Consider the following 27,928-nt stretch of genomic DNA (forward strand, 5'->3'; position numbering starts at 1 on the left):
ATGAAAATTTAAATCAGCATGCAGGCACTGATGGCTTACTCATACCCAGCATCATATTGGGTGCAAAGGAAGATTTACGACAGGTATGTATTATAAGCCTCTTAAAACCTAAGGAATCAAAGCTAACACAAAAGAGGAAAAAAAACAACATACTGGTAAGCCAAATATAATAGTATAAATGCTGCTGAGGTTGAGAAGTAGCAGATTGTGTTGAACTGTGTTATCAGAAAGCTTTCAGGGGCGCCTGGGTGGCTCAGTCGGTTAAGCATCCGACTTCGCCTCAGGTCATGATCTCACAGTTCATGGGTTTGAGCCCCGTGTCGGGCTCTGTGCTGACAGCTCAGAACCTGGACCCTGCTTTGGATTCTGTGTCTGCCTGTCTCCCCACCCCTTCCCCGCTCACACTCTGTCTCTCTCTCTCTCTCTCAAAAATAAACATTAAAGAAAGAGAAAGAGAAAGAGAAAGAAAGAAAGAAAGAAAGAAAGAAAGAAAGAAAGAAAGAAAGAAAGAAAGAAAGAGAAAGAAAGAAGAAAGAAGAAGGAAGGAAGGAAGGAAGGAAGGAAGGAAGGAAGGAAGGAAGGAAGGAAGGAAGCTTTCAGAAGTTAATAGAACTAGTAGTCTTAGAAAACAGACAACAAACGTGACAGGAGTCCTCAAACCCGATCCTGACATACTGATTCCTGAACGTATGTCAGTAAGTAAACCTCCTGCCAAGTCCTTGATCCAATTTTGTTTGTAACCAGTAACAAGACTGTTTAGTCTTTTAAGTGCACAGCATTAGCCAACTTGAGCTCCGTGAGAGATGGCAGTGATTAGAACTGCCACAACATTCACAAAGGCAGTGGCCAACATTTTTAAAGCCCTCACTGTACCCAGTATTTCAGAAAGAACCGTACATATGCATCTCATTTAATGGTCACAATCACCAGAGGTATCATGGTTATCTCCATTTTATTAATGAGGAAATTGAGGATTAGAAAAGCCTACAAAAGCACAAGCTTGTAAATGTAAAGGCAGAAGATTCGGGCTCAAAACGTGGCCCTTGTAACTCCGAAGTCTGTGATTTTAAACCACTATGCTCTAGATTATCTTTGAAAGATACAAAGATGTCAGCTCTCAGACACAGCTCAGTCTTCTTTTTGAATCTAATCCCCAGCCATTCAAACTCACAAAGTAAGGTGAGAGCTCTCTAACCAAAGCCTATTGCATTTCTTGGAAAAGAAAATGGCCCGGAAAGCCTCTAAGAAAACAAATTATATCATCAGCATGCTCTTCGGTTTATATCAAAGCTCACTGACTCCATTTTTAGCTGGTCTCTGCAGGCGTAGCCTCTAAGGGAGGACAATAAAATTCACTCTGGGACCCAGTACTCAAAAGGTGTCAGGGGACTGTAGGCTGCATTCAGGCAACAGACATGTTTTGCTTTGCCCTTACAGAATTGTATACATTTGAGCCCACGTCTACGTATCAAGATATTCCGCATCAAAATACAGAATTCTGAATCATCTTTTAAAAACAAAAAACCTGTGCCAACAGCGGACTCTCATTTCCAAAAGGCAAGACTACACTGTCCCTGGGGGGCCAGCGTTCCCCCTGTGGGCTTCCTCCTCCGACACGTGTGTACTGCCCCTCACTCTTGTCCTGCCTGATTCTTCCAGATGTTTGCAAGCCCTGCTTTAAGAAATTAGAGAGTTTGTTTCCTTTCTTCTTTCAAGTCCACCAGAGTTACTGTACATTTTTTTTTGAATGGATGCAATTTAATATGGCGGTTTTCTAAGAATCCATTATTCTGAGCAAAGAATCCTTCAAGTGAATTACAGGCTTCTCCTAACAAAAATAAGTTTCATTCAGTAAGGATAAAAATTCCGCTACTAATAACAATGGCTGTGTCTCATCTAGGTAGGGTTTCAGTCCTGAGCTGAGGAGACAGTTGAAGGCTTAGGAGAAACAAACAGTCCTCAGGTTGCGGGTTTGTAAAGAATGATAGGGTGCACTTTAGGAAGATAGGAAGAGAGCAGTCATTCTCCTTTGTGGTGCTGGGTCAGCTAAGCCCCTTCACAGGATATGCACTGAGTTACTGTGGCCACTGAGGTCATGGTTATCGAGAAACATAGCAAGTCACACTAAAGCCAAAATATGGGAGAGCTGGCAAAAGGAGAGCATATGCATAGCGTGTCCTCAGATATTTGCCAGGTGGATAAATGAGTGACTACATCGTCCTCTGAGTCCTTAATAATTACATGAATATCTAGCATTCGTGAAGGACTTGTGAACGCTGCACCTCAAGCTAAGGTCTTCACAGAGACTACCTCAAGGCATCCTCACAAGAGCCCTATGAGGTTAAAAATATTATCATTATCCCCATTTTACAGACAAGAGGAAGTTGATGTTTAGAGATGTTAAAATCGATCCTTCAAAAATAACCAACCCTTCATTGACTCTGTGTTCTCTTCCAGCTACACCCTATTTCTCTGCTCCCCTTCACAGCAAAACTCTCTGAAAGACTCCTCTGTGCCCACTGCACCCTCATCAGTGAGGGCTGACAGATCAGCCCACCAGATGTACCCCGAATTTGGTCCCTCCTCCCCTTCCCCTGACATCCTAGCGCAAGTCGCCACCGTCTCTTGTCTAGCCGTCCGCAAAGGCTCGCTACCTGATCTCCTGACTTGATTCGGCCCAGCCTCCACACAGTAGCCAACAGATATTGTTGAAACGCAAATGAGACCATATTACTCTCCTGCTTGAAAGGGTACACATTTCTTACAGCAGATTCTCATCTCCTGTCTTCTCCGCTTTGCTCCCTGTACTCCAACCACACCGGCCTCTCGGCCTCTCGACTGTTCCTCGAGCACACACACGCCCGTACCAGGGCCACGGCGCTCACCATACTCCTGGCCTGGAACACTCATCCCAGGGACCTTCCCGAAGCTTGCTCCTTCTTTCCATCTGGGTCTCTGCTTCGAAAGTCACCTCCTTTACAGGCGTTCTATTTAATTACCTTCTCTACCTCTTGCTATGCCTTTCTTTGTTTTTATTCTTAGCGCTGATTGTGATATAATACGCAGTGATTTGCTTATTAATTTTATCTTCTCTACTTGTATAGAAGTTTCATGAAGAAAGAGAGTATTACTCAAGTTTTCATTCCCAGCTCCTAGAGTGTCCTCATATCTAGTAAGTGTCCAAGATTCATTAAGTGAACGAATGCAGAGTAAACAAATGAGTGGAGACAACAAGTAAAGGGTGTCTGGTGCACACAGACTCATTTTATCATATATGTTCATCTAAACAGAGCTGGATGCCATGATGATTATGAAAAAAACATAATAATTTCAATTCCTTGTCACCACTGAAATTTGAATATGCACAGCTAACAGTTAATTTTTCAACTCCTATTCTGCTCACCTCAACCCTAAGACACAATCATACAGTAAAGTTAAGGGGGAAAGGGGCCAAAAAAAGTGACATTGGAGCTTGGGGAAAAAACAGCTGAATATTCTAATAATCAAAATATTTATGAATAAACATATATAATACAAAGATAGGTATACACATTATAGAGAAAATATGCCATAACTTCAGGTTTCCAAGGAAAGGAACAAGAAACTACATGCTACTCATGTCAGCATTCTGCAGTCTCTATTTCAACAACGTGAAGGAGACACAACAGTTTGCTTTGCTTGGTTTGTTTAAATTTTTTGCCATGCGATGGCAAGGTTCCATTGCACTCCATTTTCCCCAAAGACATATAAAACAATTACTTGAAGGCAGCTCATTCATTCTTGATACTAGGATATATTTAGAATACCTGTCCAACCAGATTTTTAAAAACTTTGTATCTATTACCTATGTTAATTGCAGTTTCTTGTTTATCTCCTGTCAGGACCCATATTTTTATGTTTGCGTTCAGTAAAGATGTTATCGTTTCTGGAACACGTGCTTGAAGGTGATCTTCAATGGCTGTGGCACCAAGCAGCAGAAATTCCTAGACGTTTTTTTCAAAGAGGTATTTTTTATTATTAGTTAAGATACAAAAACATTTTAAGATGGAATAAATTGGGCAAATTTTGACAAAAGATACGCATTCTACTTATTATGTGAAGTCCCATACCTGTACACACACACATACTTTTTTCTTGTCTCTTCCATTGGTCTGTTTGTCCCTAGTTTGTTACAGTATGAGGCAGTGTAGCATGATGGTTAAAAGCATAGACCCATGGATCCATGTCTTAACTCTACAAATTACTACAAGTTATGATCTACAAACGATCGTAAGCACATTACTTCAATTTCCATGCCTTCATTTCTTCATCTATAACTGGCAAAGTAGGGGGAAAATGACTCAGAGAATGATTGTGAGAGTTAGCATTTAGAAAGTGAGTAGCATAGTATCTAACATATTATAATTAGGAAATTAGGATTTGAATAGACATTTCTCCAGAGAAGATACACAAATAATCAAAAAACACACGAAAAGATGTTCAACATCATTAAAGAAGTGTAAATTAAAATCACAGTGAGATAACTGCTTCGTACCCAGTAGGGTGGCTCTACCAAGTTATAGATAGTAACAAGTGTTGGCAAGGATACACCGGTGGTAGGAATGGAGAATGGTGCAGCCACTTTGGAAAACTAGTCTGGCAGCTTCTCAAATGGTTACATGGAGTTGCCATATGACCCAGCAATTTCATTCTCAGGTATATTCAGGAAATAAAGAATGCCCACATGAAAACTTCCATGAGTGCATACAGAAGCATTATTCACAACAGCCAAGTGGAAACAATCCAGATGTCCTTCGACAGAAGAATGGATAAACAATTGTATACCTACACAATGGAATACTATTTGGCACCGAAAATGAATGAGATACTGGTACGTGCTACAATATGATAAATCCTAAAAACATTAAGCTAAATGAAAGAAGCAAGTCACTAATATTTATGATTCCATTTATACGAAATATCCAGAGGAGGTGAACCTACACAGACTAAAGGAAATTAGTGCCTGCATGGGGCTGGGCAAGAGAGTAGGAGGGTACCAGAGAGTGAATACTAACAGATATGGGGATTGAGAAGGATGTTGAAAATATTGTGTTCATTATGGTGATGGTTGCACAATTCTATTGAATATAGATATTATGCAGCTGAATATACTAAAAACTATAGATTGTATACTTTAAATGGAGGAATTGTATGGTGTGTGAATATCTCAATAAAGATGTTGTATTAAAAAAAAGGAATTATTCAAAGGAAATTTGAGGCCAGAGAACCTCAGAATCAAGTCTAATTCAATCAGCCAATATGTCAGATTCATATTTTACCAATTGAGTGATACTGGCAACACGAAAATTAATTACTTTAGCAGTTACTAAGTTATGATGTACTGACTATTGGTACAAATGTGGAGATTGTCTCTCTTACTCTTACCCAACAGGAAACAAATTTAAATTTTATGAATGTCCTAAGGAAAAATATTCAAGAAGAAAAGAAGTGCTACTGGCCACAAGAGCTAGGAATATCAGAAAATCCCTCCCTATAACTGAAAACAAGTAGAGTCATAGCAATGTGCATGGAATTATCTATAAGAACCAATTTCACACAACTAGTTGACCCTGACACATCTTTGGTGTTATATTCCAGTAGTTACCAAAAAGTCCATAGAGAGTAGCCATATAACTAATTAACATAACATCAGCTGGAACTGTGGAAATTAACACAAGTCACCAGGCAGAATATTAGACACTCTTGTAGCTAAAAAAAAAAAAAAAAGATGTAAAAGATCTGTATGCTGAAAACTATAGAAAACTTATGAAGGAAACTGAAGAAGACACAAAGGAATGGAAAAACTCTCCATGCTCATGGACTGAAAGAATAAATATTGTTAAAGTGTCAATATTACCCAAAGCAATCTACACATTCAATGCAATCCCAATTAAAACTGCACCGGCACTCTTCTCAAAGCTAGAACAATCCTAAAATTTTAATGGAACTACAAAAGACCCTGAATAGCCAAAGTAGTATCGAAGAAGAAAACCAAAGTGGGAAGCATCATAATCCCAGACTTTAGCCTCCACTACAAAGCTGTAATCCTCAAGACAGTATGGTAGTGGCACAGAAACAGACACATAGACCAATGGAATAGAGACCCCAGAATTGGACCCACAAATGTATGGCCAACGAATCTTTGACAAAGCAGGAAAGAGTATCCAATGGAAAAAAGACAATCTCTTTAGCAAATGGTGCTGGGAGAACTGGACAGCAACATGCAGAAAAATGAAACTAGACCACTTTCTTACACCATACACAAAAATAAACTCAAAATGGATGAAGGACCTCAATGCCAGACAGGAAACCATCAATACCCTAGGGGAGAAAGCAGGATAAAACCTCTTTGACCTCAGCTGCAGCAATTTCTTACTTGACACATCTCCAAAGGCAAGGGAAATAAAAGCAAAAATGAACTACTGGGACCTCATCAATATAAAAAAGCTTCTGCACTGCAAAGGGAACAATCAACAAAACTAAAAGGCAACCGATGGAATGGAAAAGATATTTGCAAATGACATATCAGACAAAGGGCTAGTATCCAAAATCTGTAAAGAACTCGCCAAACTCCACACCCAAAAAACAAATAATCCAATGAAGAAATGGGCAGAAAACATGAATAGACACTTTTCCAAAGAAGACATCCAGATGCCACATGAAAAGATGCACAACGTCATTCCTCATCAGGGAAATACAAATCAAAACCACACTGAGATACCACCTCACGCCAGAGTGGCTAAAATGAACAAATCAAGAGACTATAGATGCTGGAGAGGATGTGGAGAAATGGGAACCCTCTTGCACTGTTGGTGGGAATGCAGACTGGTACAGCCACTCGGGAAGACAGTGTGGAGGTTCCTCAAAAAATTAAAAACAGAACTACCCTAAGACCCAGAAATAGCACTGCTAGGAATTTACCCAAGGGATACAGGAGTACTGATGCATAGGGGCACGTGTACCCCAATGTTTATAGCAGCACTTTCAACAATAGCCAAATTATGGAAAGAGCCTAAATGTCTATCAACTGACAAATGGATAAAGAAGATGTGGTTTATGTACACAATGGAATACTACGCGGCAATGAGAAAGAATGAAATATGGCCTTTTGTAGCAATGTGGATGGACTGGAGAGTGTTATGCTAAGTGAAATGAGTCAGGCAGAGAAAGACAGATACCATATGTTTCACTCATATGTGGATCTTGAGAAACTTAACAGAAGACCATGGGGGAGGAGAAGGGGGAAAAAAGAGAGAAAGAGGCAAACCATAAGAGACTCTTAAATACTGAGAACAAACTGAGGGTTGATGGGGGTTGCGGGGGAGGGGAGGGTGGGTGATGGGCATTGAGGAGGACACCTGTTAGGATGAGCACTGGGTGTTGTGTGGAAACCAATTTGACAAGAAGTTATATTAAAAATAATCAAAATGGGGGCGCCCTGGTGGCTCAGTTGGTTGAGTGACCGACTTCGGCTCAGGTCATGATCTTGCAGTTTGTGAGTTAATGCCCCGCGTCGGGCTCTGTGCTGACAGCTCGGAGTCTGGAGCCTGCCTCGGATTCTATGTCTCCCCCTCTCTCTACCCCTCCCCTGCTCATGCTCTGTCTCTCCTGGTCTCTCAATAATAAATAGACATTAAAAAAATTTTTTTTGAATAATCAAAATAAATAAATAAAATTAAAAAATAAACACTGCCTGTTTGCCAGGCACTGTGTACATGCTGGAGACCAGCACTCAGCTGATGATTCATCTAATAACATGAAGAAACCAGTCAGCTTGAGGCCACCGCACTCCCTGACCTTGCCACCCATCTCACATAACCTGGGAAAGGCAAACTTACCTGTTCTTTTTCTTATCCTATGAATTCCTTACTCTTTTCCCACTTATGACTTCCAGACTAAAACTAAAACTAAAATATAAAATACATCGGTTTGATTGAAAAATAATTGCATAGTAATATTTGTACAGTCTTTCAAGGGCCAGAGGCCAATTTCAACTGCCCAGATTTCTTCCCGGTGTGTGGGAGCAACAGACAACTTGCCGGGAACATAAGGAAGAGGAGGGTTACATAAATCAGTCTCCTTGCTGTGCTGCATCAACAGATGCGGAGTAATCACCTGTGAGGGTTACTGCAGCACATTCACGTAGTTGGTGTGAAGCTAGGTTAGGTTCCTAATCTTCCAACACACAACTTAAAAACAAAAACATAGACCCAATGATGTCAAGAAAACCCCCGAGTCTAAATCTGCTTTGGCTGTGCTCCTGCAGGAATAAAATGCAGAGTTCATGGAACCAAATGACAGAAGAACCCAAGTCAAGAAACTAAGATAAGAATGGACCCAGGAGCCACAAGATCCCTGAGGCCACAACAAGCAAATTCACAATGACCCTCGAGTGACACTCAACAGTCCAGGGTGCAAGAGATCCCCTGGAACAGTAACCACCAGAGAAGAGCACAATAAAATTATACTCATCCATGTAATGAAATACCATGGACTGATCTAAGAAAATAACAGAAGAATATTCAGTGATATGGAAAAAATATTCCCAATTTATTGCAAAGTGAAAAGTTTCATGATTCAAGCAGTATTTTCATGGGGAAAATTCGATGGAGATTTTTTTTTTGGCGGCAGGGCGGGGGGGGGGGTAGATTTTTACTTTTAATTTTTATAGGAAAAAATTTGTATATGTGAATTAAATACCTACAATGGAACACCACGCATATATGAAGAAAGAGACTGGAAGATTATACACTAGAACTTAGTCATTAGCCCAACATTACAGATGATGGTTATTTACTATTCCAGCTTATTTTTCTGTGAAAAACATGTATTTCTTTTGGAATGGGAAAGGTTATTCAAAAAAAAAAAAGGGATAACAAGATTGAAGTAATTAGGGTATGATTTGGAAAAGAAAAATATTTTTAATATTTTACAAGATATATCTTATGAATTTGCAGTACACAATGTATACTTCTGAAGAAAAAAAAACACAATTTAACTGAGTTTTTAAAATTACATCAAAACATGAAAACATCGATGAGTGCATGTTTTCAAAACTTTAACTTGGCCTGTAGCATACACGTGGGGTATGTTACCTTTTCGATATGATCGTAACATTCTTCCAAACTCTGCCTTCTGTCCTGTATAACTGTGCTTGCTTTTTTATACTCCATCAACCACTGTTGATATTGTTTCTCCGTTAAATCTGTATAGGCAATGCAGAGAGTTCTCAGTCCTGTAAGAAAGAATGGAATACAACCTGATCAAGCCGTCAGTCAGTGATCAGGGAGAAGTAGAGAATTTGAAAACAAATCCAAAAGTGTTTTAGAGGTCACGGGAATGTGAAGTCCTTCACATGGCCCTCCCTGATCTGTCCCTGGCTACCTTACTGATTGATCTTATCTCCTCCCCTCTTCATTGCTTTCTTACTGGTCCTCTTACTTCCTGCTGGTCCTCTTACCTCCCAAAACTTGCACTTCCTCTGCCCTCGTCCTGGAATCTTTTCCCCTGGAAAGCCACATGGTTCTCCTTCCCTTTCTTCAGTTTCTGCCTAACTCAGCCTGCAGAGAGCGCAACCATCACACTCTGTTCCCCTATCCTGCTTAAATTTTCTCCATGGCACTTATCACCCCCCTGACATTATCTATTATTGGCCAATTCCCTCAGGGCATGAGCTGTCTATGTTTTGCTCACTTCTGTCCTGGGAGCTCACAACAGCGCACGGCACTTAATAAATACTCAATATCTGTTTATTGAAGGAAGGAAAAAATGAACGAGGCTTAGTTTTTCAATTTCCAAGTAAGTCAAACAATTGTTAAAGTAACAGAACATGAATTTAAATCCCATTTTGTAAAGACTTACTGGGAAAAAAATTAGAAATCATATTTTACTCTAATATTTTAGGCTAACCCCTGAAAAGCATTCAAATAGTTGGGGATCCCCTAGAAATGAACTCATTACAGATAAGCTAAAGAAGTTGTTATATTGTTTTGAGTTCCATTACAATACAGTTCCTATATGCTTCTACCTGTTGTAACCTGCCTACAGCTCACATCTATTTTAAGATGGCAGTAAAAGGCCCAAAGTGCAACCTTGCAAAATACCAACACTTTTAGGCAAAACACATGGCTGTGGGAAGCAGAAGCTTATAAACTAAAAGGATAAAGGGGGATACAGCTTCCAGGTATTATTAGCTTTACTCTTACATGATATGATACCTTGCTTTTTCAAAACTTCTATAAACTTTTTAGTGTCGTTCTTATTCAAAACTCACTCATGAAGTTTTCTTTTTAATTAAGAAAAGTTTTAAGTGTTTATTTATTTTTGAGAGAGAGAGAAAGAGACAAAGCGTGAGCAGCAGGGAGGGGCAGAGAGAGAGGGAGCCACAGAACTCGAAGCAGGCTCTGGGCTTGAAGCTGTCAGCACAGAGCCTGAGGAGCTCGAACTCACAAGCTGTGAGATCGCGACCTGAACCAAAGTCAGCCACTCAGCCAACTGAGCCACCCAGGCGCCCCCTGAAATTTTATTTCTTAAGAGATGGGTGATAAGTCAAAATCAGAAGGATAATAAGAGAATGGCAGGAAAACATTGACTGTGTCTGCTTTCTGAGTTATATGCACAAAATAGGTAACTTTTTCTCTACTATGGGCCAAGTTCCTAGTACAACAAACAGAAACAGATAATAGATGTCTTTGTAGACACTGCTTTTGGAATAAAGGAAGAACTTCACAGTAGAAACATACTTTTTAGTGTTTGCTCATAAGCATAAAACACATGGAGAGAGGAAGAAGGAAAAATAATGTCTCAACAGGGTTTATGTGAAGAACCATTTACTTCTAAGCAAACAGAAGGCATTACAAAGTCACATATATGAATGAGCTCCCCTTGCCAGCCAAGCATCAATGACATACATTCAGTTTATAATTTCAATATTTAAGAAGAGCATTTCAAAAGGAAACATCATTCTAAACAATTTTCACTTACCTTCTTTGGCAAAATATTCCAGATGGGTTAATGTCTCCTTCACAAAGAGAGAGTCATCTGAAAGTCTCTCATAAATCACTGTATCCTATTAAAAAAAAAAAAAAAAAGTTCCTGTGACTAACATCTTATCTAAGCCTGACAGTCCAAATTCTAAATACTGCATTATAATTTTATTGTCATATACAATAGATGTGAGGAACTCAAGCAGTCCCAGGGAAGGCACAATTCCAAAGAGGATACATTACATACAGAGGAACAGAGGTAACAGACTTTTCACTGAGACAATGCAAGTGATAAGCCAGTAAAGCACGATCTTTAAAGAACTGAAAGAAAAAAATTGTCAACCTGGAATCCTATATTCCACAAAAATTTATTTCAAAATGAAGGTGAGAGAAAATAAAGATGAAAAAAAAATATTTTTCAGACATAAACAGGCTGAAAAAACTTATTGCCAACAGATGCATGCTATAAGATATGGTAAAGGGAATCTGTCAGAGAGGAGATTATAGCAAATAGAAACATGAGTCTGAAGAGCACTGAAAATGATAATGACATGAGTGTGTGTCACACACAGTATTTTTCTTATTTATTTTAACAAGGATAATTGCTTGAGCAAAATTAATAACAATACACTGTGAAGTTTATAACGTTTATAAAATTAAAATGTCTGACAAGAGCACAAAGATTGGGTGGAAACAGACGGAAGCACAGAATTGTAAGGTATATAATCACTCCACGACAGAATGGAATAAATTAAAGATGCCCACTCTAAGACCTAAAACAACTAATCAAATTTTAAAAAGGAGAGATATAGGAATAAAAAACTACTGAAGTAATTCTTGTCATAAATGAAAAAAGAACTGGAACAAATAGAAAATAAATGGCAAAATGATGTGTTTAAACCTAGCTGTATCAGTAAGCACATGTAAATGGTTTAATATCCAGTTAAAAGGCAGAGAATTCCAGGATGGATTAAAGATAAAACAAACAAACAAACAAACAAAAAATAACCAACTACATGCTTCCTGGAAGAATCGTACTTTAAGTACGAAGACACAAATGGGCTAAAAAGAAAGAAAAAAATATACCTTAGCAACACTAATCAAAAGAAGCCTGCGATGGCTATGTTATAACCAGACAAGAGAGAATTCAGAGTGAAGAAAATTGCCAGGAATAAGGAAAATCATTTTGCACTGACAAAAGGGTCAATTTCATCAAGAGGAATTGGCAATCCTGAATGTTTATACACCTAATGACATAGCTTCAAAAGGAAGCTTAAACTAATAGAAGCAAATGCAATGAAGGAAAAGCTAAGAGAACCTGAAGATGAAAAATCACCATTCCCATTCAGACATAATGATATTTGGGGATTTTAATATCCCCCTTTCAATCACTGATAGAACAAGTAGACAGAGTCATCGAGGATATAAAAGATTTGGATGACAGTATCAACCAACTTAATAGTTATAAAACTACTTTATCCCACAACAACAGAATGCACTGTATGTGCATACAAAACATTTAACATTTGATAGGTCACAATATGAACCATAAAACAAGTTCCAATAAAATAAAGGATTCAAGTTATATAGAGTATGTTCTCTACTAAAACGGAATTATGTTATAAATCAATTAAAAGAATAGCTCTAGAAAATGCCCAAATATTTAAAAACACATACTTAAAAAGAACCCATGAGTCAAAGAAGACATCATAACAAAACTTAGAATATTTTGAATGAATGAAAATGAAAATGCAGCACATCAAAATTTGTGACATTCTGCTAAAGCAATAATTAGGAAATGTATAGGACTAAACATTTGTATTAAAAAAGAAAGAAAGTTCTCAAATCAAGTTCTGCCTTAAGAAACTATAAAAAGACTGAGGTGTTTGGGTGGCTCAGTCAGTTAAGCATCCAGCTCTTGATGTTGGCTCAGGTCATGACCCCAGGGTGGTGGAATTGAGCCCCACATTGGGCTCTGCACTAAGCGTGGAGCCTGCTTAAGATTCTCTCTCTCTCTCTCCCTCTCTCTCTCTCTCTTTTCCTCTCTCTCTCTCTCTCTCTTTTCCTCTCTCTCTCTCTCTCCCTCTGCATCTTTCCCTTGCTCACACTCTCTCTCTGTCTTTAAAATAAAAAATAAAGAAACTAGAAAAAGAGGAGCAAATGAAGCCACAAGTAGGCAAAATAATAGGAATAATAAAGAGTAGAAGTTAATGAAATAGGAAACAGAGAAACATTGAAGAAAAATCAAATCTGGAAGCACTTTCTTCAGGAATATCAAAACCAATAACTAGCTAGCCCACCATATGATTTCACTCATATGTGGAATTTAAGAGACGAAACAGATGAACATATGGGAAGGAAGGGGAAAAGAGAAGAGCGGGAAACAAACCACAAGAAACTCTTGACAATAGAGAACAAAGTGAGGGTTGATGGAGGGAGGTGGGTGGGGGATGGGCTAAATGGGGGAGGGGCCTTAAGGAGGGCACCTGTTGGGATGAGCACTGGGTGTTGTATGTAAGTGATGAGTCACTAAATTCTACTCCTAAAACCAATACTACATTCTATGTTAACTAACTAGAATTTAAACAAAATCTTGGAAGAAAATAAGTAAGTAAAAATGGAATAATTATGAGTTAAAGAAGCTACACAATAAGTCATATATCCTATATGACTTTATATAAAATGTAATAAATGCAAACGAATCTGTAGTTGACAGAAAGCAGACTGGTATCAAAACGTATCAAATTATACACTTTAAATAATGTGCAGTTTATTTTACCGCAATAAAGCTGTTTTTCTTTCTTTTCTTTTTAAATTTTTTTAATGTTTTATTTATTTTTGAGACAGAGAGACAGAGCATGAGCAGGGGAGGGGCAGAGAGAGAGGGAGACACAGAATCGGAAGCAGCTCCAGGCTCCAAGCTGTCCGCACAGAGCCCGACGCAGGGCTCGAACTCACGGACCGTGAGATCATGACCTGAGCCGAAGTCAGACGCTCAACCAACTGAGCCACCCAGGCGCCCTGTAAGCTGTTTTTCTTTTAAGTACATATGGCTGTGAACAGATATATACGTGCTTAAAAAAAAAAAAAGATTTACAGAGGCAAAGCCATTTCCTGAGATTCACCAAATCCAAGCACTTTGGGCTTGAAATGGGGATCAAAATTCCTGCTCTAAACTCTTAGCATCAACAATCTACTCATTAGTTCTCAACAGACCAATTGAGTGACAACAAATTTTTCACTGACATTAAAGCTTAATAAACATCCTGGTGTGGATCACCATAAATTTCAATGACTTGAGTCTTGGGGAAGCTTTGGGGCTACCTAGAAAGGACTTTTCAGCCTTGGCTGATGCTGGCAACGACCAATGGTAACAGCAGATTCAAAGTAACATTGAAAAATAATTGCAAAGTTGTAAAAGGCTTCCTGCAAGTTGTTGAAACAGAGGGAAGGCATTAATACGAATGATGAATCATGATACTTACAGCCCCTTTGCAGTACAGCCGGAGCTTTCCTGTAGGAGTTCGGACAATTACAGACATCCTTTTTCTATTACTAAGACAATATGAAATGCATTATTGGTTTCCATGTTCCTCAGTACATGGTGCTAACACACACACACACACACACACACACACACACACACACACACACACAAAATCCAAGTTAAAAGAATTCTCAGAGTCCTCCGCTGACCATTAGTGAAAAGGCCAACATGTTTCTTGCCAGCCTCCATTTCTTTTTTCTTTACCTGTTTCTTTAAACTGAGATTCTAATCTAAATCTCCACCTTCTACTACTACTGTTTCTCAGTTACTATCCTTTTCTTCCATGGAAATTTATTAGCACAAATATATATACATATACATATATATATATATATATATTTACATGTTAATTACATAGTGTAATATGTATAACATATATTGTGTTTTATATTATTACTATTATGTATTATGTAATACATATATAATGTAACATACACTTATCATGCATTACACATATAAGACATAAATTATATATACATATAGCATATATAACATAATCACTTACGAACTGATGAGGAAAGAGGAAAGCTTCCCTGGTTGTGTATTTTTCAGGCCTCACAACATCTCTGCCAAGTAGACCCTCCTGTCCCCACTCTGCTGCACAGAGATGTTCAACTGCTGGCTTGAGAGATGCCAGTTACTTTTCTGTATAGTTCTGTCTCAAAGTCCTCTGGATTTTTTTTCCTTTTTGTTTTTTTATGATTATAGACAGAACTTAAACTCATGGCTTTCATTTCTGAGTTAGCAGCCCAAATAGGCTTGAAGATCTCCCCTCTCCTCCTTATCCCACACCCTGCCAAAGTAAACTGGCCAAAATCTTTTTTTTTTTTTCCCTTTTTCCTCATCTTGTCATTCCCTAACCTTAACCTTGGATGGCTCTCCATGGCTTACAACAACTTTTCAAGAGACTCAAACAAACTACCTGCAAATCAGCATCTTCTCAGATATTCATCATATCCTACAATGCTATGTGTTGCACAGTCCAAGGGGGGGGAGGGTCCCAGTGAGTAGCCCCACACCTGAACACTTGAGCTAGGAAGCATCTCAATAGGGACAGGGGCCAGCAATTGCTTTAACTGCCTAGCTGTCAGAATGCCACTAAAGGCAACTGAGTCTTTCCAGTGTCACCCAGCTAGGAGCTCGTACTTCAAGGGCAGGAAACGAGTGTTCTAGTAGTAGTGACAGTCAGATATGAAGTAAAGGGAGAGCTAGAAGCAACAGTGAGATACATTTTCTTGTAATACGGTTTTTAGAAGAAGCTGTCCTCAAGAGACAAGTTGGTAACAACAACTTTTCTGAGGTTCAAAGCTTTTTTTAAAGCATGTCATTGGCCAATAAGTCTTACTCATATGTGGATCTTGTGAAACTTAACAGAAGTCCATGGGGGAAAGGAAGGGGGAGAAATAGTTACAAACAGAGAGGGAGGGAGGCAAACCACGAGAGACTCTTAAATACAGAGAACAAACTGAGGGGGGCTGGGGGGAAGGGGAAAATGGGGGATGGGCATTGAGGAGGGCGCCTGTTGGAATGAGTACTGGGTGTTGCATGGAAGCCAATTTGACAATAAATTATATTTTTAAAAAGATTTTTAAAATCACCTGGCTTTGGGAAGAACGAATTATTCCTTTCCTAATTTTCTAGCATTTCTCTTTCTAATTTTTCAGATTCCACATTAGAAGTGCTCAGATGGTCTAAGAGACTGAGACTCTGTGAATCTTTAAAACAGTGCAATGAAAATAAAATCATCACCAATGTCCTCACAATAGGCTATGGGGACCAGGCCACAGTGGCTGGACCAGAAGGCCCTCTGAAATCTAAGAGAAGAGAAGACAATGCAGATGCACGTTGTCTCCTTTGGGGGTAAAAAAAAAAAAGGAGTTACTTCACTGTCTATGTTTAAAGAAATCATTTTGGGTTTATTTGTAAAAATAATGCCCAATATTCATCTATTCATCAAGTATTTATTGAGCACTTACTGAATCCAGACAATGACTCATACGTTCCTGGGATCCCGAGTCTAGTTGGCGACACAGTCAATAAGTAATAACCCGGATGTGAAATCTCAAGTCTGACTCTGACGGGAGCTGAGAAGGAGAGGTGTGGGAACCCCTCTCAGCTACAAAAGGGGATTTGGCCTAATGAGGCCTAAAGAAGTGAGCACCAGGCTCACATTTAAGGCTCGATGGAAGCTGACCAGAATTTCATGATTCTGCATTAAAGCTTTGATTTACATTTCCAAATCCTAACTGAGGAGTCATGGAAAGAGCCCTGGAGAATACATGAACAAAACGAAAAGGTAGCTTACCTAGAAAACTCCAGGATGTTAAGAATTTCAAATGTGAAGTTTTCTCCCATCTATAGGAAGGTAAGACAACATATTCTTACCTGAGGAAAAAAGTACTCATCTTGCAAAACCGCTCACTGTCCCAGTCGGAAACAAGTTTTACCAGACAACTACACATCTTTTTCAAAACAGAAATTTCCTTACAAACTTGATGAAATGATGGCGCCCTCTTCTGGCGAGAACATTGTTTGCAAACTGGGGAATAGTTAGAAAAATGCTTCTCAGAGTGCAGACTTAAGGCTGAAACACCTCTTTTCAGTATAAAGTCAGCACCACGAGAAACAGTTTATAAACACTCTCATGTTGCAAGGGGACGTGGAGACCATCAACAGACAGAAATGGAAAAACAAGTAAGTCCCGTCATAAAGTCACGCAGTTCAAACGAAATCCTTAATCCTTAGATAATTTGAAGAGATAAGCATGGAAAGAGACGGCATGCTATAAAATTTTGTATCAGTAAAATTTGAATTCTTTTCTAAATTTTTCCAGTTACAGCTTCTTGACTTCCTGTAGCCATGATCAGTGCACCAAGAAGGCAGTGCAGAATTTCAAATAATTAGAGAGTGGTCCATGTGGCATGTACTCTGGGTATAAGGATGAATCATTCAGTCCATTCTGCCAAGGGCTGAATGTCTAGTAAATATCCCTAACCACTGCATTATTACTAGAAAAAAAATTAGTGAGGTGAGCATCATGTTTGCATTGCATCAGTCCTTCCCCATGATATTAAAGGCTTGTGGTAAGTGGTCATCGAGACAAAATATATATATATATCGTACATATATATATATATATATTATATATATATTTATAAATAATATATATATTATATATATGAATAAATAAAATGAACACATCAACATAATAACAACTCACAAAAAAATAGTTGGAAACATTTCAATTTTCCATAGAAAAAAAGCAGTGTATTTCTTGAAGATCTGATGATTCTGACTCTTTGGAATAGTTCACTTTCTCTATGCTTTCTCACTAATTCCGGTTATTTTTCATACATTAACTCATTTAGTCCTCATAAGAACCCTGTGACACGCACGATAGGGAAACTGGGGTAGACACAGAAGGAACACACTTGAGACAGATGGCTGGGAAGGTGTGGGTCCAGGTGGGCATCCCAGGCACTGTGATCCCAGGGCTCCCAGACTCCACTAGTCTTCTGCGTCTCTCTGGAAGGGGCACGTGAATCATGAGAATGTAAGATGCTACTCACAGCATTTATGGTGACAGAGGATGGCGTTCTTGTAGTAAAAACAAAGCCAAGTTTCTTCATTCCTTTCACTAAAGCTGCTTCATCTACCAACAAAAAGTCTGTATTAATGGAGACTGAATGAAGATATTAACACTGAATTTAATTTGATACAGATTTCTATTCTACAGCGCTAAAATACCATGACATTTTTTAACTTGGCTTTTTTTTTTTTTTTTTTTTGGCTCCAAATGCACTTATCTAACTACCAGATAGCATTCATGAAAGAGGAAATCTGCTTAAATAGACCCCTTTCAGTGAGGCTGAGATCTATTTACCGGCCTAAATTCCTTTCTTAGTACTTATTACGGTTTTTGTTCGACAAGCCATTGATAGAATCGCCACAAAATGCCGCAGCGCCTTAACCTTACTCCTGCCTTGTAACTGATTATGACTAAATGTTCCACCGAGCCCTAGCTCAAAGAGCCGTCTCCACCAACGTCCTTAGGGCAGTCTTTGGGGGTGGGGGGAGCAGGATCCCCAGCGCTGCAGCGTGGCTCAAAACCGCACGGTACCATCAATAGCCCTGATCCATAAGGACGCCTGAGAAGGAGCGACGCAGGGGCAGTCGGGATCAGTGACGGCACCACCTCTTCTTGGGGCTCATCACCCACCGGGTGCCCCAGGAGCACGAGACAGACACCCACCTGGGGAGGAAGCCTGGTAGGTTGTATTGCCTCCGTCTCTCTCAGGAACAACCGTGTGACACACACATAGCAGGGTGAGAAACTCCTTTATGTAATCTTTCGTGGGCTACAAAAAAGGCACAGAGCCAGTGAGTCTCTTCCAACACCAGTGGCACAAGAGTTAGATACAGTCTGCAAGTAGCAACAACTGCGGTTTTCACCGCAGGGACACAGAGAGCCAAGCGCTGACTGCAAACCGCATCAGGCACTCGGAATGTGTTTGCAGAGTGGCTACCAAGGCAGACGGTGCAGGGCCGGGGAGACCTCAGGGAACAAGATGACCCTACCCTCTTGGAGCTTCTCTCCTCCCCGGGGGAAACAGGTTTTCTCAAAGCCGGAGGAAATAAGTAGGGGTCGTCACAGAGCAAGAAGGGGCGTATTTTAGGTAGGTGATCTGGGGGGAGAAATTGGAGGACATAATATCTAAACTAAGACCTAAAAGGAAAAGTTAGTTAGCTGTGTGACTGTGACACGTGACCGTGGCACAGGCTAGACAAAGGGGATGGACAGCACTTTCAGAGGCTCCGAGGCAGGAGACAGATTCATAGGTTTGCGAGCTTCAAGTTTGTGTGACTCCAGCGTCTTGAGCAAGGGGAATAATGACACAGAATCAGGTGGGAGAGAAAGCCACAGTGACGAGCTAGGATTTTATCTTAAGTGGTGTGCCAGTCCTCTGAAGGTTTTGAAGCAAAGGAAGAACACATAAAGATTCATGTTTTAAAAGATCACTTTTGGGGCGCCTGGGTGGCGCAGTCGGTTAGGCGTCCGACTACAGCCAGGTCACGATCTCGCGGTCCGTGAGATCGAGCCCCGCGTCAGGCTCTGGGCTGATGGCTCAGAGCCTGGAGCCTGTTTCCGATTCTGTGTCTCCCTCTCTCTCTGCCCCTCCCCCGTTCATGCTCTGTCTCTCTCTGTCCCAAAAATGAATAAACGTTGAAAAAAAAAAAAAAAAAGATCACTTTTAGTTTTGATGGGTGGGGCACCTGGGTGGCTCAGTCAGTCAAGCGTCCAACTCTTGATTTCCTCTCAGGTCATGATCTCACGATTTGTGAGTTCAAGCCCCACATGGGGCTCCGTGCTGACAGTGCAGAGCCTGCTTGTGATTCTCTGTTGCCCTCTCTCTCTGACTCTGCTTGTGCTCTCTCTCTCTCTCTCCCTCTTTCAAAAATAAATACACTTAAAAATAAAAATTAAATAAAAATAAAAGACCACTTTTATTTTTGAGAAGACCAAGATTTCAAATAAAGTAGATCAGTATTTTGAAATTGGTAAGTGAAGTTATTGGTAAAATACAATAGAACCAAAGCACTTAAAAGCATTCAGAGATTTTCTTACACAGATTGCTACACAGTAAAATGTTCCTGAGTGATGTTTGGATTCATTCACACCAGTTAGTTTGGCACTGCCCTCATAACATCAGTATGGAATCCGCTGTTCACTATATTAATATCAAAAAAATTTCAAGACCCTCTCTTTCCTGGCTCAGAAAACTATACCTTTTAATAAACCATATATATGTTTTAAAGTTATGTAGCATTACCGTGTTGACATGGAGTGAAAACAGCAGACTTACGTGGCCATTCTCAAAGTTCTGCAACAATGCTGGGTCATTAAATCCACCGGATTCTGTGATGGCAGACGGTGATGCACTGAGGAAGAACAGAGAAGATTTACTGTAATTAAAAGTTCCTGACAGAGCCAGTCAGGGATCAAATGGACCTAAAGTGAACACGCAGCCCCATCTTCTGATTTCAGGAAGTTACACTATGAAGTCTACAGAATTACAGGGGACGCTTGAACAACACAGACTGTGCGGGTCCACTGAACACAGATTTTTCTTGTACAATATGGTAAATGTATTTTGTCTTCCTTGTAATTTTCTTAGTTAACACTTCCTTTTCTCTAGCTTTACTTTAAGAGTACAATCTATAATACATGTACAAAATATGTGGTAATCGATTGTTTACATTATCGGTAAGGCTTCTGGTCCAACAATAGTCTCTGAGTAGTTAATTGGGGAGTTAAAAGCTATACACGGATTTTCAACTGCCTGGAGAGGGTCAGCACCCCAACCCCTGTGTTGTTCAAGGGTGAGCTGTATAGTAAATATTTAAGGTTCTGTCAAATTATACATCCTCTCAGCCCTCAAGTTGCAAAATGGCATTAGAAAATGCCTAAATCTGTGTTGAAAACCATGTAATTATACAGAGTTTAAGACAGAGTAACCATAAAATCAATAAACCAAAGTCTGGATTCTGGGTTCTTTGAATATCACATGGGAAAGATCCATCCAGGGGAGATTTCTGGGAACCGCCTTTGGAGATCTGGACAAGGGATAGCTGTGTTACCATATATCAGAACTCCAGTACTGATAAAAAGCCCATTACAGGGGAAAAGGAACATGGGCAAAGTAGAAAAGAATGTTGTCTAGTTACCTTAGGTTGTCCAAAACGGTATCACTTCTGTTTGACAGATTTCTGAGGGAAAACGAGGGAGGTTATAAGGCTATAAATATAAAAAAACTTCAGGAATTCTTTAAAAAACACATAAAAAAAAAGCAGATATAAACCATATTTTTTAACAACTGCCAGTTTTCATTTAAGTTTCAGTCTCATTCAGATATAGCTATGTTATTAGAAATTCATTTAAGTTTTGAAGTAAATAAAGACTTATTAATTTGTTTAAAAAATGAGAATTTTCAACAGAGTATGGCAAAAAAAAAAAGCCACTTACCCATAAATTATACCTGCAATGGTACACTTCTTCAATGTCATAATATTGCAAGTGAGTGTTCCTGTTTTATCAGAAAATAAATATTTTACCTAAAGAAAGAAAAAACAAACATGATAAACAACATAAATATAAAAATTAAGAGCAAAGACAAATTTAAGTTCTTTTCTTTAAATCCTCAAAATATTTGAACTTTTAGTAAAAAGAAGTTCAGCCTACAAGAATTCTGCCTTTAATATTTATACTTCTTTCAGAGGTTCTCTTTGTTTTATACCGCAGGTGAAATTTTATGTTAATATGCAAAGTAAATTTCAAGCCATCAAACCTAAGAAAATCAAAACTCCAAGTTCTTTTTCTTGCCACAAGAAATCTCATCAAAGGTCTCTAGAAAACATTAAGTGTATATATAGATAGAAAGATATAGACACACACACACACACACACACACACACCCCAAAACCAGATAAAGACATTATAGAAAAAATTTACAGGCCAATATCCCTGATGAACATAGATGCAAAAATACTCAACAAAATATTAGCAAATCAAATTCAACAGTACATTGAAAAGATTACACAACATCATCAAGTGGAATTTATTCCAGTGACACAAGAATAGTTTAAAAAATCAATCAATGTGATATACCACATCAATAAAATAAAGGATAAAAGTAATACAACCATCTCAGGAGATGCAGAAAAAGCATTTGACAAAATTCAACATCCATTTATGATAAAAACTCTCAATGAAGTAGGGGTTAAAGGGAACAAACTTCAACATAATAAAGGTCAATATGATAAGCCTGAAGTTAACACCAATGGTCAATGGTGAGAAGCTGAAAGCTTTTCCTCTGAGATCAGAAACAAGAAAGGGTGCCCACTCTCACCACTTTATTCGACACAGCATTGGAAATCCTGGCCAGAACAATTAGGCAAGCAAAATAAAAGGCACCTAAATTAAAAAGGAAAAAGTAAAACTGTCACTATTTGCAGAAGACCACACCAAAAACTCCTTAGAATGAATGGATTCAGTAAAGCTGCAGGTTACAAATTCAACATACAGAAACCTGTTGAATTTCTATACATTAATAATGACTGTTAGAAACATTAACAATTCCATTTACAATTGCATCAAAAAGAATAAAATACCTAGGAATAAATCTAATCAAAGAGGCAAAAAACCCGTGATCAAAGAAACTGAAGAAAACACAAATAGGAAGATATTCCACACTCATGCATTGGAGAAATTAACATTGTTAAAATGTCCATACTACCCAAACCAACTACAGATTCAATGTAATCCCTATCAAGATTCCAGTGGCATTTTTCACAGATTTAGAACAATAATCCTAAAATGTGTATGCAACCACAACCCCAAATAACCAAGGCAATCTTGAGAAAGAACAAAGGAGGTATCATGCTTCCTGATTTCAAACTGTATTACAAAGTTATAGAAATCCAAACAGTATGGGATTTGCATAAAAACAGACACGTAGGTCAATGGAATGGAAAAAAAAGAGCTCAGAAATAACCAATGAACATATGGTCAATTAATTTACAACACAGGAGACAAAAGTGTGCAATAGGGAAAGGACAGTCTCTTCAATAAATGGTGTTCAATAAATAAATGACAATCTCACCAATAAACTTGACAACCACATGCAACAGAATGCAGCTGGACCACTTTCTTATACCATGTACAAAATTAACTCAAAATGGACTAAATACTTGAACACAAGACCTAAAACCATAAAACTCCTAGAAGAAAACATAGGTAGTAAGTTCTCTGACATCAGTCTTGGTGATGATTTTTTGGATTTGACACTAAGAACCAAGGCAGCAAAAGCAAAAATAAATAAGTGGGACTACATCAAATTAAAAAGCTTCTGCACAGCAAAAGAAATCATCAGCAAAATGAAAAGGTAACACAATGAACAGGAGAAAATATTTGCAAATAATATATTTGATGAAGGGGGTTAATGTCTAAAATATATAAAGAACTCATGCAACTCAACAGCAAAATAATAATCCAATTTTAAAAATGAGGAGAGGATCTCAATAGATGTTTTTCCAAAGAAGACATACAAATGGCCAACAGACCCATAAAAAGATGTTCAGCACCACTAATCATCAGGGAAATGCAAATCAAAACCATAATGAGATATCACTTCACACCCATTAGAACAGTTATTACCAAAAGACAATAAGTGTTGGCAAGGATGTAGAGAAAAGGGGACTCTTGTGCACTGTAGGTGGGAGTGGAAATTGGGGCAACCACTATGGAAAACAGCATGGAAGCTCATCAAAAAATTAAAAACAGAACTACCATATGACCCAGCAATTTTGCTTCTGGGTATTTATTTGAAGAAAATGAAAACACTAAGTCAAAAAGACAGATATACCCCTATGCTCATGGCAGCATTATCTACAATAGCAAGATAAAACAACCTGTCAATGAATGAATGGACCAAAGAAAATGTAGTGTATATGTAATACAGTAATAATTATACACACACACACACACACACACACACAATTGAGCCATAAAAAGAAGGAAGTCTGGCTGTTTGCACATGAAAGGACTCTGAGGGCATTATGTTGTGTGAAATAAGTCAGACAAAGAAAGACAAATGCCACAGGATTCACTTACTTGTGCAATCTGAACAAGAAAAATAACTAAACTCGCTACAGAGAACAGATTGGTGGTTGTCAGAGGCAAGGAGTGAGCAAAATGAGCAGTGAGCAAAATGGGTGAAGGGGGTCAAAAGGTACAAACTTCCAGTTAGAAAATAAATGAATCCTCAGGATGTCGTGGAAAACACGGTGATTGTAGTTAATACTACCATACTGCATGTTCAGAAGCTGCCAGGAAGATAGATCTTAAAAGTTCTCATCACCAGAACTCTGTAACTATGTATAGTGACAGATGTTAACTAGACTTATTATGATGGTCGTTTTGCAATATATACAAATACCAAACCATTATGTTGCACACCTGAAACTAATATAATCATAGATGCCAATTATACTCAATAAAAAAAGGAAAAGAGGCAATGTTAAACCATTTTTTTATTATCATGGTAAAGTGATTTTAGATAAAACTTACCGTTTTGACCATTTTTAAGTGTTATTATTGAACACATTGACATAGTGGCACAACCGTCACCACCATCCATCTCCAGAACGTCTTTCTCATCCCAAACTGAAACCTCCTACCAATTCAACAATACGATGACTCCCCATTCTGTCCTCCCTGCAGCCCCTAGCAACCACTATGCTACTTTCTGTCTCTATAAATCTGACTATTACAAATACTTCATATAAGCTGAGTCATGTTCTATTTGTGTCCTTTTGTGTCTGGCATATTTCACTTAGCATAATCTTCAAGATTTATCCATGCTGTAGCCTGTTTCCAGATTTCATTCATTTTCAGGACTGCATAATATTCCACTGTATGTGCAGACCACATTTTGTTTAATTATTTATTGGACTTTTGAGTTGTTTCCACCATTTGCCTATTGTGAATAGTGCTGCTTAGAATATGTGTGTATATAATAGCTGTTTGAGTCCCCACTTTCAATTCTTTTGTGAAAATCCCCAGATGTGGAATTGCTGGAACATATGGTAATTCTAGGTTTAGTTTTTTGAGGTTTCTCCATAGTGTTTTCCACAGTGACTGCACCATCGTACATTTCCACCAGCAGTGCACAAGGGTTCATTTCTCCACCTCCTCATGAACACGTGTTCTCTGGTGTGAAAGTTTTACAGTAGGTGTCCTGGTGGCTGCCAAGTGCTATTTCATTATGGTTTTGATCTGCAGTTTCTTAATCAGGGATGTTGAGCATCATTTCAGGTGCTTATTGTTTGTTTATATACATTCTTTGGAAAAATGTCTATTAAAGTCCTCTGCTATTGAGTTGTACTAGTTTTTATATATTCTGAATATTAAACTTATTGTCTTGTTTTCAATTTCATTTATTTCTGCTCTTATCTTTATATATTACCTACATAAACAATGTAATTAATTTTCTTTTTTTTTTAATTTTTTTAATGTTTACTTACTTGTGAGAGACAGAGTGTGAGCGGGGGAGGGGCGGGGAGGGGCAGGGAGAGAGGGAGACACAGAATCTGAAGCTGGCTCCAGGCTCTGAGCTGTCAGCACAGAGCCCGATGCAGGGCTCGAACTCACAAACGGTGAGATCATGACCTGAGCCGAAGTCAGATGCTTAACCGACTGAGCCACCCAGGCGTCCCAGTATAATTAATTTTCAAAGCTTGAGTTCCAAAGCCAGTTTTATTATATTGAATTACTACTCTAAAGTAGCTAGAGTCGACTGACAAGGCAAGAGGGCAAGATTTTTTTCCCAACTGTCAACAGAAAACATATGTTCTAAAGGATTAGCAAATGATCAGATTTTCACGAGCAGAAAAGTTGCTAAAAGCTGATTATTCCATCTTCCTTCATTTTTAGTTTTCCAAGGTAAAAAGGCTATTAATGGTGTTCTGAGATCAGGCATTTCCAAGAGCCAGAAATATTCTAAAATAAATATTTACTGAGAACTCACCATTCAAATGATACTATACAATGTGACCATAAATTAGAAATCATATAAACTAAATACTGGTTAATTAAATCCCTTCTTCACACTGGGTACTGTGCTGAGTGTATTACAAATACATTATCTTATTCAGTCCTCCAAACAACCTTCTGAAGTAGTTGCTATCGACATGCCCGAATTACAGATGAGGAATCAAGGCCAGCAAAGTTACCTAAGAAGCCCATGGTGACGCTGCTGGTAAATAGTGAGACCAAGGTTCACTCCCAGGAAGTTTAACTCCGAAATTCTGCTTTTTATCATAGTTTACATATTGCTTCCAATTAATTAAAGATGGGAACTTATAATATTATTTAAAAAAACATTAATAGCAAAAATAATTACAAAAAAGTACCAATCAGAAGTCCCATCCTTCCAGGTACCATACGACTGTGGGAGTTAGTTGAGTTTTTCCAGCTGTCCTGAGGTATAACTGACAAATAATTGTGGGAGTTTTTAAAAGCAATTTATACTTGTAAAGCTGCCACTGTCACTTAGAAGGCAACCAACTGTCCGTTGGTAACCTGGCATCATTCCTGCCCCTTTCTGTTGCACTGTAGGGGCTCATGACCTGAGGGTACATTTCTCCCTATCTCCCAGGATTCCAGTTTAGATTCTACCACTGAAAGGAACTTGCAGTAAAGAATTACAAGCTGCATCGTTGCCCTATTGGCAGCTGTGGGCAGATGCATGGGTTAGATGGGTATGACATTTTGCAGCAGGCTCCAGATGCTTCCCTGTGGGTCCTCTGCCGTAGGGAAGCAGGAGCACGGCCACCAGTGGCAGATGCCCAGGTTCCTGTGACTCCCCGAAAGCTAACTGAAAACTTGAGAGCTAACTGACGCTTTCACTACCTGCCTCTCCAGCTCTTCTACCCTTTCATAAGCACATTAATAACCTGTATTAGGTCCGTTCGACTTGCAACCCATGATGCATTATCAATATTTTTAGCTAATTATACTTTTGAAGCTCCACATGGGTATCATGTCAACTACAGCTTAGGGCTGAATTCGCACTTTAACTTTGCACACGCTCTCCCTAGATCCACCTTCTTCAAAGTTCTTGTCACATACCCAGGCCCTGAAGGGGCCCTCACCTGCCCAAGCTCTTCGTTAAGATTGGACGTTCTGGCCATGGCATAGACGTTATTTCCTTCATAATGCATATCTTCGTCCTGCAAGAAATGAGCAAAACAGCCAAGCCACGCAGTCAGAACTGGGCTCAAAACGTCTGCAGGTCAACTGGGCTGCCACTGGTCTTCCGACATGGCTGACATGAGAAAGAATTCAAAATGGAGTCTGGAATACTAAGAGAGTCCTGGGTGCTAGTTTCTCACACGCGTTGGCAGAGCTGATTCGGGACGGGCAATGCTACATAGAAACAGGTATCAGTGTGTCGTTGGTTTGGTATTGGAAGACTTGGCTTCCAAATCCCGGCTCCGCCTCAGACGCTCCCACAGTGTCTGAGATCCTGAGTATGCTCTGCAGCTTCTACATCTATAAAATGGGAGCGATAACACGGATCTCACAGCGCCACTGTGAATTTTAAATGAGAATACACTTAAAAGCACTCTGCCTCATTTTGTGGTTGTTAAAAATAACACTACCCTTCAAGTGATGGTAATTCATTGATACAGGGAAACATTTTAGTAGGACATCTAGCAAAAAATTTATTTCCACAGAAAAATCTCTTTAAATATAACTAAAAATTGCAAATGCACATTCAAAGTAGAAAATTTGCTC

General features: G+C 38.9%; 1 protein-coding gene across 7 annotated transcripts in view; it reads right to left on the reverse strand.

Annotated features, from left to right (window-relative positions):
- LOC123588772 (phospholipid-transporting ATPase IB-like) overlaps positions 1 to 27,928 on the reverse strand; it is a 213,065-nt gene that overhangs the window by 115,660 nt on the left and 69,477 nt on the right. For all 7 annotated transcript variants that reach the window (XR_006708109.1, XM_045460446.1, XM_045460364.1 and 4 more), the window contains 11 exons: positions 27,283 to 27,360; positions 21,596 to 21,684; positions 21,298 to 21,339; positions 20,436 to 20,511; positions 18,824 to 18,929; positions 18,141 to 18,223; positions 16,877 to 16,926; positions 14,510 to 14,579; positions 11,023 to 11,107; positions 9,135 to 9,274; positions 3,845 to 3,983 (listed from right to left, as the gene is read on the reverse strand). Coding sequence is in view for 6 of the 7 variants with exons in the window: in XM_045460446.1 (XP_045316402.1) it covers positions 3,845 to 3,983; positions 9,135 to 9,274; positions 11,023 to 11,107; positions 14,510 to 14,579; positions 16,877 to 16,926; positions 18,141 to 18,223; positions 18,824 to 18,929; positions 20,436 to 20,511; positions 21,298 to 21,339; positions 21,596 to 21,684; positions 27,283 to 27,360 (958 nt within the window). In the remaining variant the exon portion in view is untranslated. The remainder of the gene's footprint in view (positions 1 to 3,844; positions 3,984 to 9,134; positions 9,275 to 11,022; positions 11,108 to 14,509; positions 14,580 to 16,876; positions 16,927 to 18,140; positions 18,224 to 18,823; positions 18,930 to 20,435; positions 20,512 to 21,297; positions 21,340 to 21,595; positions 21,685 to 27,282; positions 27,361 to 27,928) is intronic.

Source organism: Leopardus geoffroyi, chromosome A1 (genome assembly GCF_018350155.1).
Source record: "Leopardus geoffroyi isolate Oge1 chromosome A1, O.geoffroyi_Oge1_pat1.0, whole genome shotgun sequence".
In the NCBI taxonomy this organism is placed as follows: domain Eukaryota; kingdom Metazoa; phylum Chordata; class Mammalia; order Carnivora; family Felidae; genus Leopardus; species Leopardus geoffroyi.